This window comes from Furipterus horrens, unplaced genomic scaffold (assembly GCF_987537825.1).
Source record: "Furipterus horrens unplaced genomic scaffold, mFurHor1.1.pri manual_scaffold_10, whole genome shotgun sequence".
Lineage (NCBI taxonomy): Eukaryota > Metazoa > Chordata > Mammalia > Chiroptera > Furipteridae > Furipterus > Furipterus horrens.
This window is the reverse complement of record NW_028327180.1, coordinates 64,204,499-64,223,239: the sequence shown is the minus strand read 5'-3', so window position 1 is coordinate 64,223,239 and position 18,741 is coordinate 64,204,499. Positions and strand designations below refer to the sequence as shown.

At 51.9% G+C, this 18,741-nt stretch overlaps 2 protein-coding genes across 10 annotated transcripts; both read right to left on the bottom strand.

Annotated features, from left to right (window-relative positions):
- Window positions 1–1,316: 1,316 nt before the first annotated feature.
- B4GALT7 (beta-1,4-galactosyltransferase 7) lies at window positions 1,317–9,679 on the bottom strand. Of its 9 annotated transcripts, none has more exons than XM_090287994.1 (9): window positions 9,301–9,519; window positions 9,146–9,189; window positions 8,385–8,474; window positions 7,699–7,855; window positions 5,628–5,990; window positions 3,994–4,219; window positions 2,886–2,969; window positions 2,521–2,625; window positions 1,317–2,028 (listed from the first exon to the last, which is right to left on the bottom strand). In XM_090287994.1, the coding sequence occupies exons 3-9, from the start codon at window positions 8,401–8,403 to the stop codon at window positions 1,873–1,875; spliced, it is 1,110 nt and encodes a 369-aa protein (XP_090144120.1). In that variant the 5' UTR covers window positions 8,404–8,474; window positions 9,146–9,189; window positions 9,301–9,519; the 3' UTR covers window positions 1,317–1,872. The 9 variants fall into 9 exon arrangements, with proteins under 9 accessions (XP_090144120.1, XP_090144119.1, XP_090144121.1 ...); XM_090287993.1 differs by having other exon boundaries at window positions 8,385–8,455; XM_090287995.1 differs by having other exon boundaries at window positions 8,385–8,455; window positions 9,154–9,189.
- A 1,496-nt stretch (window positions 9,680–11,175) lies between these two features.
- TMED9 (transmembrane p24 trafficking protein 9) lies at window positions 11,176–16,204 on the bottom strand. Its single transcript, XM_090287992.1, has 5 exons — window positions 16,017–16,204; window positions 15,737–15,837; window positions 14,667–14,792; window positions 13,937–14,083; window positions 11,176–13,003 (listed from the first exon to the last, which is right to left on the bottom strand). The coding sequence occupies exons 1-5, from the start codon at window positions 16,198–16,200 to the stop codon at window positions 12,854–12,856; spliced, it is 708 nt and encodes a 235-aa protein (XP_090144118.1). The 5' UTR covers window positions 16,201–16,204; the 3' UTR covers window positions 11,176–12,853.
- Between the last annotated feature and the right edge of the window lie 2,537 nt (window positions 16,205–18,741).

Genomic DNA, 18,741 nt, shown 5'->3' with positions numbered 1-18,741 from the left:
CACATCAGGCTGGCCTGGGTGCCTGAAGGGGCCTTGATAATAGAGGTGACAGCAACAGCCACGGGGTAGTGCAGTCCCGGAATGGAGATGTGCCCCAGCCCGGTTGAGTCAGCTGGTCCTGCTTTCCTACTGCTCATTCCACATCCCCGGAGCAGGTATAGAGGTCTTGCTATGTGCTCGATGAGTGCAGAGATGGCGGTTTGATGCCACATCCATGTCCACCATCACCAAGATGCTGGAGTTCTGACTTCTTGTTAGATAAGTGCAAGATGGTGCAGCCAGTGTTATTCGGAGACTGGCACACAGAGGGTGGGCCACTCACCTCTCCTGGGCCTCATTGTTACAAGTCTCACCCTTGCACTGTAGTCTCTGATGGTTTGACCCTTGCTGTGGTGAGTGAAGCTGAACCACTGGCTAAAGACCACTTTAGGATCACAAGAACACTGCTACACATTTGAATGAACATGTAGTTACACGGAGCCTGAAGCTTCATTCCACTCTTCTTTGCTTACATCTCTGGGATTATGCTGAGATTGCACAGCGCACACCCCACACAGCTGCTCACAGCAGTTCTGAGAACATGCTGAAAGGCGGAGCTGCTGTCATTCCTGAACTAGACCTAGGACTTCAGTCTCTACCTCAGCATCCCAGCTGTCCTGTCTACTGCTGAAGCAGCCCTAACTGGTCTAGTCTCTTCTACTTCTGCCCCAAGTCTCTAGCAGTCAAACACCTTAAAGAAGCAATCCACTTTGCAGGGCCCCTGGTCTCCCTCTCTGATTAGCCCCAGATTCCCTCCAGGATAGCTCGCCAATTCCAGGCTCTCATGGGCTCCCCTCCTCTGTCTCTCCGTGGTATTGGGTGATCAACACTGACCTCCTTGTGCAGTGGGAACACCCCAGGGACTCTCCTTCTTATCTCCCTCCCACCTCAGAAACCTGGTCCTTGCTCCCTCAAGCCAAGACTGGGACCTTGCTGACACCTTATCCTATCTGCCAAGCCCAGTCCTATGGACCTGTTCCTGTTCCTCTCAGTGAGGGAGAGGAAGCCACTCAGAGAGTCAGAGCCCAGGAGCCTGGCTGTGCTCTGACTGCCCCAGGGCAGCAAAGATTCCAGAGGTGGGGGGGGGGGGGGGAATAGGCGGAAGCCCCATGCCTCCCACTCCTCTCCACCTGAGCTGCCCCTGGCCGCAATGCCCAGCCCTAACCCACCTCCCTGCCAGCTTGTAACTGGGAGAGATGTCATCTTTTGTCCCATCCCTTCCTCTCAGCCACCAGTGACAAACTGGTGGTCCAGAATACATGTTGTTTGGACTGCCGTACTTTTTAAAATTTTTAATTAGTTGCTATCACTTCATAATTAACTGATTTCACTTAGGAATCCAGAATTCTAGTTTCTCTTGAAAAATCAGATCTGCCAACACTAGACCCTCATTCCCACGTGGTGACAACCAGCTCAAGTTGTTCTCAGTGTCCCTTTCTATGGGGCCTGCACTCTGGTATCTACACATGAAGCCTTTTTATGCCCCGGCCACTCATGCAGCAGCCTCGCCTCTAAACCACATCTCCGCATGAGGTGGTCCTGGGGGAAGGAGCCCAAGCCCATAGGTCTCAGCACGCAGAGGGCACAGCAGGGCAGGCAGAGGCAGGGCGCAGCATGCCAGCTGGGAGCCACCTCCCAGCCTCTCTCCATCACTGTTCATTGCTAGCAGCGTCCCAGGCAGCTCTTCTGTCCTGGCTGCAAACACAGGGCCTGCTGCCCGCTGCTTCAGGCCACCCCACGCCCTGTTAGAGCTGGGCCCAGGGCCGAGGCTTTGTCCAGGGCCTGAGTAGGAGTGTGGCCTGTAGATACAGGCCTCCTTCCTGTCCAGCCACTTCAGCCAAATGTGCACCAGGGGGTAGCAGCCTTGTCACAGTCCAACATGACATTGAGAACAGTGCACGGGGCCCCACCCACAGACAGGGCTTTACGGTCATCCACACGGTACTTCACGGTGCTCAGGCCTCCCTCCCGGTCCACCTTGAATTGTTCCTGGGAAGGAAAGAGGTAGATCGAGTGGACTCAGGGCTTTGCAGCTACTGACTATCTGCTGCTGCCCCCGTGACCTCGTCTTCAAAGGTCGTGTGACCCCACTGAAGAGTGAAGCCAACGGCCGTGGGGGCTCTGGCCCACAGCTGTCCACCCCAGTGACAGGGAAGCAGGGGTTCCCAGATGACTAATAAGGCTCCTAGAGAAGAGGCCAATTGAGAGATGGGGGCTGCAGGGCTGCCTGGGATTCCAGCACCTTTGGCTGAATCCTCCCCACCCAGCCTGCATTGGGGTTGGCTGACCCAGTGCCCACATACCCATGGCATCGACCAAGCACAGCAAGGTGCCCTAGCAATATGCTACCAACAGAACTGAGCCCAACAGTGATGGGCAGGGCCATTGGGACCCAAGTAGAACTTGGTGAAATGCTTGGGCCTGTTGATTCCGCCCCCACGTCTCCACCTCTTCATCCCTGATCAGGAGGCCACTGAGCACCTGTTTTTGAGTGGCAATGCGCTTCTGGTCCCTCTTCCGCCAGGCTGGGTCATGCAGGTGGCGAAACGTCTTGTATCCAGTTGTGATTCCTGAGGGGCGGAATAGCTAAGGAGACCAGAGGAAGCTGGGTCAGGCCTCCCCTTCTGGAGCCCTGGCCCTCCCCACCAGTCTTCTGGGGTCCCACTGCTGCCACGGGCCACAGGCAGGAGCCTATGCTCCCTTCATGAAGACAAGCTGTGCTAGCTAAGGGCAGGGCTAGAACCAGCCACAGTGAGGCCATCTGCAAGCCCCAGGAACTTAGCTGAGGGCAGAGAAGGGAGCCTCAAGCAGACATGACTGTGGTAGGGGGGTGGCCGGGGTGTTACCTGGAGCCCGGCTCCTTTGATGCGCCGGTAGAACTCATCATCCTCACGGCCCCAGCCCCAGAAGCGGTTGGACATCCCGTTGCACTGACATAGAGACAGGCAGCGTCACCTGCCCCGTTCCCCCAGGGCACTCTTTGGTCTCTTACCACTTGGGAGTACCAGACCCCTTTCCTCCTCCCCTGGCAGTGTGGAACAGACACAAGACACTTACAGTTCCCATAACCTCTGCGGTACTAGGGGGTCAGTCAGCCCATTCCAGGCCCTTTGCCCGCTCTACTGGAGCCTTGAACTTGTGTGACATGGTTCATTTCCCCAAAACATCTGGCTGGCAGGAGGGCACCTCTCTGAGTAGCTGGTGATAGGCAGAGTGCCAGTCCCTGCTTGCCCCCTCCCGCTTCTCCTGGGGTGGCTCTGCCCTGGTCTCCTCCTCTGTGTGGGGCTCTATGGCAGACACCAATGTTTGCCACCAGACTAGGAGTTTCATTTACATAAAGCTGGCATTAGTCTTGTGGGGAGCAGGAGTCCCAGGGTTAAGCTATTCAATTCTTCCAACCCCCCGCTCCGCCAGAGTTATGGATTCAGGAACGGCTAGGACCCACATCAGGCCAATCAAGAGCCAGTGTGGTACAGTTGGGGACACCTGTCTGACAGTCGAGGAGGCTGCTCCCTCTTTCAGTGGACTTGAGTCTAGAGAGATACGGACTGCAGTACAACCACCACCCTTTGTCCTGGGTGTCTGGAAAGAAATCTAGTCTAAAAAAAGGCAGAAATGAGAGATGGAAAGAGGAATGATGCCCTGGTGACACCATCTTTGGTGGCTGGGCAAGCCACTGAGGGAGCCACACCCTCCTCTCAGCCCCACCCAGACTCTTCCAGGTTGAGGCCCAGTGAACCCTCACTTCTGAAGCCAGTTTTCAGAAACTTTCTGTTACTGTGGCTAAGTCCTCCCTAACCAACCTGCTCCTTCCCGCTCTTCTCTCCTGTCTCTGGTTGTTCCTGTGTTCCCTGCTGGGTCCCAAAACTGCTGCTCCTCCTGCCAGAGCACCCACACCCCACCCCTGCAGGCGGGCACGCCCTGGCTCAGCAGAGCAGGCTAGCTGGGCCTCACCAGCTGATAGTGCTGTTTGGAGAGCAGCAGGATGCCGCCCACATAGGTCTTGTAGTGGTAGAGGGGGTGGAGCTCTGGGGAGGCCACGTGGAAGGGCCCTGCCTCAGGGAAGCCATAGTCCAGCTCCTCATTGAGAGGGAGCAGGTCCACGTCGTGCATGGCGATGTAGTCCGTGCTGTTGCTGCTCTCCAGGAAGCCCACGTTGATGAGTGCCGCCCGGTTGAACCTGCGCAGAGTAGCCAAGGCTGGGCAGGCTGCGGGCAGTGAGCTGACTCCCCAGGACACTGCAGGAGAGCCTGTCCTTCTACAGCACCCACCCTGGGGCCTATGCTGCCCTCCACGCCAACGCTGATTGCACCATAGAACTCCCCAACGGCACGTCTGCCTCTCCACTCATTGCCCAAATATTTACTGAGCACCTACTATGTGCCAGAAACCGTTGAGAGCACAGGAGATAGAAGAGCAAGAAATCAATGCTCGGCCCATAAAAAGCTGATATTCTAATGATAGCAGATGAAAATGAACAAATAAGTAAATACTTAACAAGCCAGACAGTGGTGAGTGCTCTGGAGAGGGGAAAGCAGGAGGTCAGAGGCATGCTGGGGGCAGGCAGTTGTTCTCTGAGATGGGTGGTCAGGGAAGGGTAGGGCAGCAGGGTGACGGGGGAGCAGACACTGAGGGCCGGAGGGAATGAGCCCTCTGGGAATCAGGGAAGGGGGCTCTGAGCAGAGCAGCACCTGCCAAGGCCTGAGGCAGGGAGACACTCACATGGGCAGGCAGAGGGAGTGAGGGGGGCGTAGAGGATGAGGTCCAAGGGTGACAGGCCCCTGACAGGCTCAGCTTTGGCCTTGGATGAGATGGCAGCCACTGGAGGGCTTAGAGCAAAGACATGATGTGCCATGACTTAGGGCACAACAGGATCACTCAAGTTGGGGTGTTGAGAAGAGGCTGGAGGGCTGAGTTGGAAGCAGGGAGGTGAGTGAGAGGCTAACGATATTCAGGCAGCAGAATGTGATGACTTAGCTCAGGGAGGTCGGAGCATCTTGGACTAACGGGCCTGATGGGGCCCAAGAACTGCTGACGTCTCTGGAGGGAGCAAACTGGACGGAAAGGTGGGGATGAGGGTGAGATGCTTGGATGGCGATCGTGGAGGAAAGCAGATTTTGGTGAGGGCAAGAGTCTCAGGATAAGGCCAGGCTGTGAACAACTTTAAAGCTGCAGCCTTGACCCTCCCTTTCCCCAATCCTCACGACCATTCCACTGGCCAGCCCTGCCTGTGCTTCCTCCACTCCTTCCACCATGCAGGCCACGTCCCCGTCTGCTCAGATGCTGGTGAACACCCACCGTTCTCCCTGATCCTCCTCTTGTCCTGGGGTAATCTACTCCACCCACAGCACCCACATTTTACATGGAAATCAGATCAGAGCTCTCCCCAGCCCCAAACTCTCCCCAAAGGTTTCCGTCACCCCCAGTGACAGAGGTCTCACCTCACATTCTCCTGCCACTGACCCAGGTGGCCCTTCATAGGCCTGTGGCCCACCAGCATGGGCTGCTGCCAGGAAAGGGAGCAGGCCCTGAACGCCTTGGGCAAGGGGAGCCCCACAGAGCAGGGAGCTGGGTCAGGTTGTACCTACCGGAAATGGTCCACTTGGTTGAGCACGTAGATGTGGTGGGGGATCTTCTTCCTGCTCAGGAAGCGATGCATGTGGGGCACAAAGACCAGCAGCTCCTCAAAGCGCTCGCGGAAGGGCACCAGCACTGCCAGGCGGTGGGGCCCCCATGACGGGTCTTCTTCCCAGTGCTCTTGGGGCGGCTCTGGGGGGCAGGCCCGGGGTAGGCCCGAGGTCTCCTGCCCTTGTCCCCTGGCTGCCCAGGCCATGTCACCAGAGCAGCTGAACTGCAGCCAGAGCAGGGAGAGGAAGCCCAGTAAGAGACAGGCAGCAAAGAAGTGGAAGATGGAGCATTTCCGGGGGAGGCTGCTGCGGAGCAGCCTGGACCTGCGACAAGAGCGGGGAGGGTCAGAAGGACAGGGCTGAGCCAGGGCCCTGTGACAAACCCCTTCTTCGGCTCCCCCACAAGTAGGGCACACATGACTGGTCTGCCCCAAGCACCTGGGAATTAGTGCAGAAGCAGCTTCAATACTTTAGCTCATGCTGCTATTGTGCGTCAGAATCCTGCTTGCTGTTCTAGGGCCAGCCCATCTCTCGCCCGCGCCCCCGCCCAGGACGCCCTCTGATCACTCCTCGTCACAGAGTTTCCCCAGTTCCTTGCTGCTTTCTTAGGTACTATGAGTGAGCCGTGGTCAGACCACGAGGGCAGGGATGGGGCTCCTGGTCTCTTGCATGTGCCCCTCCCCAGGCAGTGGCTCCTGTCCCGATTTCATGGCAAGAGCCCCCACTTAGAGATTGCACCCACTGCCTCCCACACCTAGCAGGTTCTCCGTCAGCAGAAACGCTGGCTTCCTCCTGCTTCTCACATCAGAAAGCTCCCTTAGACCTGTGCCTGCGTGGCCCAGTCCCCAGTGAAAAGCCCTCTGTTCACTTTGGGAAGATCGGGTCTGCCCCAATCCAATGCAAGGCCCACACTGACAGGGCCATTCCCTGAGCAAGTCTCAAAGCTCCAGTCCCACAGGCCACCCATCTGACGAGAGCTGAGAGGTGAAGGAGGGAACGGAAGACTGGCACTGGGCCAGCACCGGGCTCATTGCAGAAAATGGGAAGAAGCTGGAGACACTCGACACTGGGGTGGCACTGAGAGCCTGCCCTTTGGGTTGGAAAGGACAAAGAACAAGTGGGATTCCCCTGATCCTCTCGCCCCCTCTCTCTGAAGTTCCTGAGCACAGTGAAGGAGGAGCCAAGGAATCCAAGAAAGGGAGGCTCCCTCTGCTCAACTCCCCATGAAATAATCGGCAAGGCAACCAGCTGTGCAACCTATAGAGTCGCCATGTGGCTACCAGCCCATATATTCCACCTCCTAAGTGCCCCTTGACCCCTCCTCACCCACTGCCTCTCTTCAGCTCAGGTCTCCTCAGTCCTTGCCCAGCTCAGACCCCTGGGGTCCCAAGAACGACCCTCTTCTGGTTGCAAGACAAAGACCAGATTCCTTGGTCTGACAGTCACAGCGCTCTGTGGCCCGGCGCATCACCAGTTACCTCCCACCACACACACACGCCACAGGGCGGGCCACCCTGAGCTTCTCCGCTCACACGTTCCTTCCTGCTGCAGCCCCCACACAGCCTGCTGCTTCTGCCCGAGGTGTGCTTCCTAGTTTATCTCCTGAAAGCCCCTCACTGACCCTTCAGGGCCCAACTCCAACATCACAGCCGCATCACCCACCTCCCCACATACACAGACTGAGATACGTGCACCTCCTTCTGTGTCCCCACGGTATCTGATACTTCACTCTTTGCGGCACTTAAAGAGTTTTGTGATCACCTGAGTCCCTGCTTCTCTCTGCCGCAGGTAATCAGACTGTGCAAACCTGTCTATGGCCCCAGCACAAGTCACACAGCAGAGGACATGCCGAGTGGGTTACAGGAGGGTTCAAGCAGGCTCGCCTTTCAGTGACACACTAGAGCCACACCAGCGCCTGCCTGTAGCAGAACAACTGCCCACCTGGAAGCCAGCTGCCCTGAAGCCAGGTCTGCGTCCCACACACAGCACAGAGATGGCTTGGAGGACACCTTTGCAGGGCCTTCTGACTTACCCCCCATTGTCCTGTGGACGGGGTTTCCGCTGGGGAGGAGCAGAACCCAATGCTGCCCATGGCCTAGGTAGGCTGGAGCCTCTACAGATCCTCCCTCTGAGCTCTTTCTGGGGGTGGGATGGAGACCGGGGAGATGAGCATGGGGCACTTAGCCCACCTTCAGAGGAAGAAGCAGTGACCATTACCCAGGGGTTTGGCATGAATCGGGCATTGTGCACTTTCCCATGCGGTCCCCAGGTCTAACCTTCCCATCCTACGAGGGCTACATCCCCACTGGCACTTCATCCTGAGCTGTGAGAGACCCAAACTGCTGAACAACCTAGTTCAAATTTCCTCAGGACAGGGACAGTTCTGAGGACACTGGCTCCTGATGCCACCTGGTGGCGAAAGCCACATCTGCAGTCCCAGCTGCCCCAGGCCCAGGCCACCCTGCTCTGAGGGACAGACCAGATGAGGTTTGCCTTCCTCAACCTGTGCCCAAAGCTAGAAAAGGCAAGATTCAGACCCAGCAGGCTAGCTGCAGAGCCAGCACTCTTAATTGCCACATCAGCCTTCATCTGCTGCATGGATCTTTGTACTCCTGGGCCAAAGCAAGAATAGATCTCAGTAACTTTTTCCCTCGGGCCGCAGTTACATTCCGAAGGTTTATGGAAAGGGAACAGGAGATGGAAATTTTCCTACATTACCTTTCCTTTCTTCTCTCATACAAGTCTTAGTGATATGAGGCTTGAATACTCAGATGCTCTGCTTATAGCACCTACAAATAAGAAAGGTGACTGGAAGAGACCACCTCTACATCAGGCACAGTGTCAAGGGCTTTACATGTATTGTCTGATCCTCATGCAACCCTACAAAGTATTTCTTATGATGCCGGTTTCAGGGATGGAGAAATTGAGGTCAGACAGATTAAGTAATCTGTTTCTGGTCATATGGCTATTAAAGAAGCCCAAGGCTGACTCTACGGTTCAGGATTTCTTTCTATTAGATTCCTGTCTTCTTACTTCAACACCAAATCTGAAAAATCCCAAAAGTAAAGAGTTGTGCCCACTATGTTCCAGAATCTTTTGGCACATGGCGAACTTAAGAGACCTAAAGGGAATGAGGTGTCACTCACTGGGTAGAGACCCACTATGTGTTCTAGGTGAGAAGAGTTTTTGGGACACGGCTCAAGGCTTAAGTGTCCTCCCAAATGTAGACAACCAAAAAGCTCCCACTCCCCATTTCTGCTTTAGAGGGAAACATCATTAGCTAAGATCTGGGCCAAGCCCGTACCTACCATGCGGCAGGCCCCATTCAAATACCGCTGCAGAGGAAATGAACTACGGTTGTGTGAGGAGTGCCTACTGCGTGCCAGCTGTGTTCCTCTGTGTGGCCAGCAAAGGAAAGGGAAGTCTGAGGCTACATGCATGTGCTAGGGAGGCAAAGACCAGAAAAGGGGAATACAGACCCTCATACCAACGACAGAGATCCACTTAGAGAAGTCAACGGAGCCTAAGGTCACGAGAGGCCAGTGGAGAAACACAGAGAAACCCATAATGAGAAAGTGACTTGCAAAGAGAGAGACAGAAACTCACTAAGGGAAGTCAACGCAGAAATACAAACCCGCGGGTGACGGAGACTTGCAGAGTGACGTACACTGGTAGAGACAGCCAACCCAAAACTGAGAGAGCCAGTGACCCTCAAGGAGAACCACAGACCCTCAGAGAGCCCCGCAGGGACGGGACGAGAGGAGACGCGACGGCCTCGGGTTCCTAGATTCCGCCTCGCGGCCCGGAAAAGATGGGTACCCGGAGGACGGGGCGCGGGCCGGCCGCCGCCACCGCTCACCTGCCGTCCTCCCAGGGCAGCTGCGCCGCTTTCCTTCGGGAGGGGAACATCGTAGAGGGATGCGGCTGTGCATGAGGCTCGAGTTCCCAGCCGGGAGGGCCGGCCTCGCCGGCCTACGCGGCGCCTCCGCCTCCCGCCCCGCCCCTCGGTCCTGCGGGTCGTCCGCTCCGGCCGCGCCGCCTGCTCCCCGAAGCTACGGCGTCAAAGGTTCCGCGTGTCGAGAAACACGTGAGCACTCCCACCGCCGGAATGCTAACTGCCCTTCCCTCTTAACGTCCGAAGAAACTAGGCCCCCGAGGGGGCTCAAATCACTGGGCTGGGGACTGGACTTAGACGCCAGACTTGCAAACCAGCGCCCTAGGGTAACTGTATCTTCCGCCTTCTCCAGAGGGAAGGCGGGAAGCATCTGGGCATTCCAGCTCTCAACCCTGGGGCATTCTTCCTCCGCAACGAGCTTGGAAGAGGCGAAGCCAAGCTCAGGGCTTGGGCTTGGGTTAAATTGATACCCCATGGAGTTAGGAGCCAGGCACTAAAGACAGAATGCCTGGATTGGAAACTGACTCTGCCAATTCAGTTGTGTTTTGGAGCAAGGCACAATCTCTTTGTATCTGTTCCCTCGCCTGCGTATATACGTGGTTCCTGACCTACATGGTTGCTCTGAGGACTAAAGGTACAGCGATAGGCACACTAGTCAATACTACATAAATGACAGCTATCATTCAGGAGAGGGTGTACTCTGGTGGAAATGAGGTGAGAACTGAGAAAGGGAATCCTGTAAGGAGATTGAGTTCCCGTATCTGCCCTGTCACAGCAGGACCTGCGCTCCTGTTGGGTCAGCTTCCCACCTGGGAAAAGTGTGTGGCAGTTATTAAACTTGATCTCGGCTCTTCCAGGCAAATTTTAAGTTTCCCAATAGAGCTAACATCTAATGTGTTCTTATTGCCTGCAGTCATTGTTCTAAATTCTTTACTGCTGTTATCTCATTCGATCCTTGAGTACTGTGCTTATTATGCCAGCTTTTTAAAAAATTTATTTTTCCTTTTAATTATTAGGGTGACACTGGATAACAAGATTATACAGGTGTTAGGTGCACAATTCCACATCTGTACACTGTATTGTGTTCATCACCCCAAATGCCACCTTTAAGATGGAGTAACTAAGGCACAGAGGCAATTTATCATATAAGCCCAGTAGTTTGGTTGCACAATTTATGGTCTCAACCACTCTGCTTCCAAGAGGACTTCACTATGGGTGGAGAGTTAATCATTCCCAGTAACCCCCCTTTCTTCCTTAAGCACTGCAGCATACAACCCCACTGATCCCTGTCCTGCTGAACTCTCCCTGGGCACTGCACCCTATACTAGAACCTTGGCAAACCCAGCTTAGATTTGGGTAATGACAAAGGTGAGGCTGACCCCCTACAGAGAACAGTCAGGTAAGGTCAATGATGGAAGCAGGGAGGTGGGACTGTAACCTGAAGAACACAAGCCCATCTAAAGGGTGTCCAGCTTATTATTGTTACACCAAAATGAAGTCCCACTAGTGTCAGATCAGATTTATCTCAAGAAAAGAGATTTCACATAAAAATCCAAATTAACTAATTTTAAACTGTGACATCAACAATCATGTTAATTATAAGTACCCTTGATATGATGGGATGAAAAGGGCACTTTATTTCATAGATGGAATCCTGCAACAGAAAAAGGACATTAAGTCACAAATACTGGACTTTGAAAATAATGTAATGCTAGATTCATTCATTTCTAACAAATGTACCATACTAATACATGACATTATTAATAGGGGAAACTATTTTCACAAGTTTTTATAATTCTAAAATTTATTTTTTCTAAATGTAGAGGTATAGATGGTAATATTAGCTCAGATTACATCCTCCCAGCAACTCAAGTAGTACCCCAAATTGTCTCCCCAACCTCTTTCTCAAACATTGCTGACCAACCTTGCTCAAATTTATCTTCAGGGAATTCTTCACACAAAGCTTTGTTGAACAGTGGGTAATGCCCACAAATCTCTTACCTGGGGCTCTTCGAATTCTAAACCTTTCTTCCCAGCCTTCTCAAAACCCCCACCCCCAACTCCAGCTGAAACAACACCCATCAGTTTCCATACCAGCTATTTGTCTCCACTTCCCCAACCACCCCTGCCCTGCCTCCTTCCATCAAAACCCTTCTTCTCCTTCAAGATCCTTGCTAAAATTCCATGCTACTGGTGAAGCCCACCAATATTTCTATCCCTCCCAGCCTAGGGATTTCTTTCCTTCACACACCTGTAGCATTCCTGTTTAAAGTACTCTATTCTAACTAGGCACTTCTTGCAGCACCATGACAATTCTATTCTGTGCCTACCCACTCTGGAAAGGCAGGGAGGGCACTTCACGAGGGAGCTGGCACAGAGGAAATGGTGTGGATCTAAGCACCAACCCAATGTATGTGTTGGATGGTCTTGGGCAAAACCACTTCCTCCTGCTGCAGAAAGGCATGGAGATGAAAAGAATGAAATTCACAGGTGAGTGTTCATCTTGGAATGTTAAGTGCTTTGCCCTTTGGAAGAACTGACATTGCTCAAGCACCCCAAAGTATTATGCCTTCTGATGGTACAGTAACTTTACACTGAACAAGAATTTTTTTTTTTTTAATTGGGAAACCAATGTAACAAACCTAGGCTTATTGAAAATGAAATCAGTAACTAAGACTCTGCAGGCCCCACCCCTAGCCAGCACCAAGACCTCTGCTTGCCCTGAGCCCAGTTCCTCAAGCCTCAAAAAGGACAACCAGGTGAAGAACCTGGGGTCAATCTCGGGACCACTTTCCCACATTGAACTCCCTCCATCCCACCCTCAACTGACACACACACCCCAGATCAGCAGGCTGGGTTTAGACCCAAGGAGGCTCTCAGGGTAGCAGAAAACCACAGCTACACCCCAACCTGCTCAAAATCCCCAGTTAGCAAAGGAAGACAAAAAGAAAACTGGCTTGCCCACCACCCACTCCCCTCCCTGCAGCCACCCCAGAGAGCAGCCTCACATCCCTGATCAGTAACACTGATTCTGAGGTGCCAGCGGGGCTTCCAGTGGCTTCAACAGCCCCTAGGAGATTCCTGCAAAAGGCCAAAAGCCCAGGGAGAGGGGCAGGCATTTGCACCACAACCTGCTCAGTATTAGCCAGCCAAGCTGCTCCCCTCAGCTTATGCGTGGGGTGCCTGTGGCCCCTCTTCTCTCCAGAACATCCATAGCTGGGAACCAGTCCTCCTGCCAGAGAGAAGTCAGTTCCAGGAGGCCCCTTCTCCCCCAGCCTGGGAAGAAGGATGGCTACACCAGCTTCTTGGCTTCAAAGAAGCTCTTGAGATGTCGCATCTGCCAGACTCCAATGGCTACAAGGATGAGGGTCTGCAAAATGGACCACCACAGCACCCTCTGGTTGGTGCTCTCGCTGGTCTGCCGGAAGCGCTCCTCTCGCCACTGTGGGAGGGAAAAATGGAAGAGCCTTAGTTGGCTGGGCCCCACTTGGGGCCATTAGAACTGCTGGGTTTCCTCCCTGGAAGATGCCCCAGGGCCAACCAGTTTTGCATAGGTTTCAGTCAAGTGCCTGCAAAGAGCCACTCCCATATGCAGACTGTCTTCACCCTTACTAGTAAGATGACCTCAGGCAACTTAAGTCTGTTTGCTCATCTGTCAGGGTACAGCCCTTACCTGGTCCTACCCTGGTTCTCTGAAGAAAGCTGAAGTAGTTGCGATACCATCATCAGACAGAGCTGATCTGAAGCATTCAGGAGCTGACTTGCTCTGAGCGCTCTGCCCAAGTCCCCCAAACTGCTCCTTGAAGACTGTGGGCCCAGGTTGCAAACTGTTGGCCCAAGGGCTGGATCGGGCCCAAATATGTGTTGTGTTTGACTCACGGGGTATTATGCCAAGACTTAAAACCCAGGAAATTTTCACATAAAAATCCTCACCCTCTAGCTCCTCTTAAAACTTAGGGCTAGCTAGCATTTCTGCAAGGCTGCCCTCAGACAACAGTAGCTGTTCCTGTTTAGGAAGGTCATTGTCCTACTAATCCTTATGGTCATAGATCCATTCAAGGAACTGACTTCTGGACACAGATGAGTTTGGAACCCGTGGTCCTAGAAGCATCTAGAGCCATGGAAGTAGCACCCAAGGTGTTAGCATCAATTCCTGTCACTTTGTATAACTGTGTGACTTAGGGCAATAATAGCTTCTTAAGAGACTGTCTCCTCAAATACAAAGTAGAGTTAGTAATAGCTACCCCACCTTTTAGACTTGCAAATAGCACAAATCAGGAATCTCTTGGGTTTCATAATGAATCTGACGTGTAACTCCTGCCTGAGCCAGTGGGCGGCTTATGAGAAGCCCACTGATCCCAGCCTAAGCACTCACCCGCTGGTAGTTCTGCTCTTTCTGGATCTGCTCCACTTGTTCCACCAGCTGTCGCACTCGTAGCTGCAACTCACTCAACTTGTCTTTGGCAGCAATTTCTGCATAGTCATTGGCGTGTTCACCCACCTGAATGTCCAGATGAACTCTCTGCGAACAGACAAGGAAGATAAAGACAGCCAGGCAGCTCTTCCTGTCAGGGACTGACAGCTGGTCCCCTCACCTTCCTTAATTAGTTCATTTAGCCAACAACACTGATGAGGCCTCCTCCGTGTCCAGCTCTATGGGGCTCTAGGCACACAGGAAAGAATAAGCCTTGGCAACCTGACCAGTGTGGCTCAGTGGCTGGGTGTCATCCCACAAAGCAAGACTGCCTGTTCGATTCCTGGTCAGGGCACATGCCTGGGTTGCAGGTTCAATGCCACTAGGAGAGGGAGCGAATAGATATTTCTCTCTTGCAACAATGTTTCTGTCCCTTTCTCTCTCCCTTCCCCTCTCTCAAATAAATAGGATCTTTAAAAAAAAGAGAAAAAGAGTAAGCCTTGACTGATGCTCTGACCAACATATACAGAGAGCTCCACAACACAACTATGCCCTGGGTGTTCACTGGAAACCCAGTCTTATAAGGAGACACAAAATTCAACATGTTCATTTCACACCCACAGTATCACTACCCCAGTCCTGACCAGGAGCTAAAGACTAAAAGCTACCAGCCCCGCGTGAGTCCACTTACCAACATACCACCAGCAAAGAGGGAGAACTTGGTGGAGTTAGAGTGAAGACAGATCTGATGCTCGCCAGGCGTATGGGATGTGAACATGAACCTGCCTTCAGAGCCATATTGCCGGGCCAGAATGACCTGGGGACAAAGGGCTTCAGTGAGTGTCACCGCATGGAGCTAGATGGTGCTTAAGGCTCTAAGTGCCTCAAAAGTTGACAGCCTTTAACATCCCACAACACTAAATGGGCCAAAGCTGAACAGCAGCAATTACCAAAAGCTTGTCTGAGAACTACTTGGAACAGAGGTGAAAAATCAGACATTAGGTTAGCATGTGACCTTTCTTGGGAAGTTTTCCTTTATTCATAGCTTATGCGCTTTCCATTATCTTGGTGTAAGTCTTCTTTTAAGTGAAAGGTCACAGCTAAAGGGTTTGGTTTTTTTGTTTGTTTGTTTGTTTTCATCTTTACTTGTCAAAATGTAAAGCTGCTGCCCTGCTGGCCACGTGGCTCAGCTGGTTGGAGCCTTATCCTGTGATTGAAGGTGTGATTCCCAGTCAGGGCACACACCTCAGTTGTAGGTTCCATCCCAGTCAGGGTGTATGGGAGGCAACCGATCCATTTTCTCTCTTACATCAATGTTTCTCTCTCCCTTCAATGGAAACATGTCCTCAAGTGAGGATTTTAAAAAAGAATTTTAAGCTGTTCAATTCTTTTTGGAACGTACATTGTTCTATGAAATCCTACAGGGTAGATGTCACAGCTTTAGAGTTGGCAAAATTTTTGCTTTCCAGCTCCACAATTAATCCTCCTGTCCCACCTAGAAAGAGATGAATTTCCATTACACAGACCAGGAAATGTCTCAGAGGAAGAAGGTAACTAAAACTAACTGGCTTGGCGGAGTCACGCAGCACTCCGTAAGAAGTGGAGAGGGTAGCCTGGAGTGAAAATCCAGCATCTTCCCACACCACCGTGTTTTACCAATTTAGATGCTGTGGAAACTAAAAGGGGAAGTACCCAGCGCCTGCTTGGTCCGGCGCTGAAGTGCAGAGCGCAGGGCTCAGCGGGGCGAAGGGGCCAGCTAACCTTGTCTTCCGGGTCCTTCACCTCCACGAACATGCCCAGCCCGGGGGTGGCCGGCTGGTATTCCTCCCGCTGCTTGTCATACAGCTGCGTCCGGTAGTTTCCTGGAGGAAAGCCGGACGAGACCAGGTCAGAGAAGCGCGAGGTGGCCCCAGGGTCATGGCAGCCAGAGCACAGCGAGGCCAGCTGCTCCAGACTCTAGAGCGCCTCTGGCTCTCCCCCACCCCGAGCACCGATACCAAAGTCTGGCTCCCAACTCTTTCCCCCCTCCCCACCCCCGCACCTATAACCATGGTCTCATCCGGAATCTCCTCAATAAAGCACTTCTTCTCCGTCTCCCCGATATGGAAGTAGAGTGCGCCTCCGCGGGCCACAAGCCACAGCAGCAGTAGGAGGGCCCGAACCACCCGGCCCAGCCCCGCTCCATGCCAGAGCCCGGAGACCCCCGCGCCCTGCTCCGCAGCCATCTTGCCCCACCTTCCGCGCAGCCGCAGCCAGCCGTGCCACGTAGCCCTGCCGCCGCCGCGGGGCCTATCGGGACAGCGAGTTCTGCGGGTGAGAATATAAGTCCCGAAATGCCTCGCCGCAGTGGCGCGGCAGCACCTGATTGGGCACGGCTTCTACCGGGAACCGAATTGGAGCCTAAAAGGGAAAACTCTCCGGGGACCCTCGCCACGGCCCGGCACTGTTGATTATCAACTTTTTACACATGGTGAAACTAACGGAGTTTGTCTGAATGATACAGCATTCGAACCCAGGATCCCAGATTTTCCTAGCATAGATAGTATCTGTCTGCCATTATAATTCGCTTCTGTTTTTAAAACTTCGACTTTTAAAAAAATGACACAAGGGATGCTCAGATTTATCTTCAGAATTGTTTCAAAATAGAAAAGAAAAACCAGGGTCTCCCTTTAACACTTCTTTGCACCCCCAACCCCTATATCACTCTTAAACCTGGTCTCTGTGGTCCCAGGCATCCCATCATCATTACCACTCATATCTTACACGCGGGCTTTGCTGCCGGATTCCAGCCTTGAAGGCTCATCGCCGGACCGAGCTCGGTGCCCCAGTGGCTGGCAGGTTAAGGGCTGTTTATTGGGATTCTTGGGAAGAACCGCCCAGTGTTGGAGAGCTGCAGTAAGTGTGAGATCGGCAGAGGTCTGGGCCCTGCCCTTCTTGTCCTTCCTGAATTTTACCCAAATTTCAGTGTATTTTGGAAGCTCTAAGGAGCTAGCAATTTATTCTGTGTTCCCTCAAAGTTTCATAGAAATTGGAGGGTTTTTTCCCTATATTTGAGGTTGTTTTTGTTTCATTTGACTCCAGGGAGGGAGGTTCAGTGGGAATGTGTTCACATTTCCCTTTCATTGGGAAGTCTTTTATCTCATTTTTCTTAAAAATAGCAATATTTCATAATATGATTGTACCTTATTGTTTTAAGCATTCCTGTGATGAAAGTGGTTAAGATTTTTTACTCTAATTATTTGCTCCTACAAATAATTCTACAATAAAAATTATTGTTCACTTATTGCCCTGACCTGGTAGCTAAGTTGGTTAGAGTGCCATCCTGGTAGCCAAGATTGCAGGTTCGATTCCCAGTGAGGGCAAATAGAAGAATCAACTAATGAATGAATAAGTGGAACAACAAAAGTGATTCTCTCTCTCTCTCTCTCTCTCTCTCTCTCCATATATATATATATATAAATCTTACCCTTCTTATCTCTCTAAAATCAACAAATAAATAAATCTTCAAAATTATTGTTTATTTACTTAAAAGCATTGCAGCTGGGCATTATTTTGTTGATGAGATCACAAAACTAACAATTTATGGTCCCACCAGCAATGCGTTGGAATGCTTACTTTCCCACACCCTTATTGCATGTTCTCAGCCTTTTTTAATCTTTGCAAAATCATTGGATGAAAAAATTGCATTTTACTATCCTTTTCATTTTTATTTCCTCAGATGGTGAACTTTTTTTTTCTGGTCATTTACTTTCTTCTAGGAACTGCTGGTTGGTTTTTCATAGTGCTGCTATAACTACAGATTATTACTGATGATGGAATTAGTATTCAGAATTAACAAATGATTGTAGAATCAATAAATGATAACATTATGATATTAGTTTCAGGTATTTTAAATTAACTTTTTTATAATGAGATATAGATTCACATGCAGTTGTAAAAAATAATGCAAAGAGATCCAGTGTACCATTACCCCATTTCCCCCCATGGGAACATCTTGCTCCATATCACAACCAGGATATTGACACTGATCCAGTCAAGTAATAGAACATCATCACAAGGATCCATCATGTTGTCCTATTATAGCCACACCACTTCCCTACTTCCTCAACCCTCCTTAACCCCAGACAATTCAGAGCAGCCTTGCTCTAAGAAGTCTCCCAGAGACCACTATGGAAGCAGGCAGTGGGTTTATTGAGGGAAAATAGGGTAAGGGGTGCAGGGGAGAGGCAACTCCCAGATGGACTCAAGGGCCTGTAAGAGCAGTGGAATGGGGGAACAAGGGAATGAGAATGGAGACTCTCAGTCCTTCTGGGCACATGGGAGTCCCACCAGGACTTCTGCAGGCGCACTTTTTAAACTTGCCGGTTAACCGCACTTTTCAGTGAGGCTGAATTTGTCACATCAGCATATTCAGTAGATCACTTGCATCTTCTTGTTGCCATTCTGACCAGTTGATTAACATATCCTTTTGTCGCCCCACCACCACCAGGTTAATAAACATATCCTGTTGTTCTGACTAAGTTTGCATCCTGGCTACCTCTATATTCAGACAACAACTACTACTCTTGCTGGTAGAAATGGGGCTCTTGCACAGAGTTGCCAGGAAAGCATTCCAGGGACCCACGTATGGGAGGATAGGATTTAATAGTTAGTTTTTTTGTTTTTTTGTAGGAGCAAAATCAAAAGACTGCCCCTGGGCTCCCAGTGTTCCATTTCTGTCCCTCCCGCTGTGAAAGAAGTCCAGCCTTGTCTTCAGCAGGCCCAGA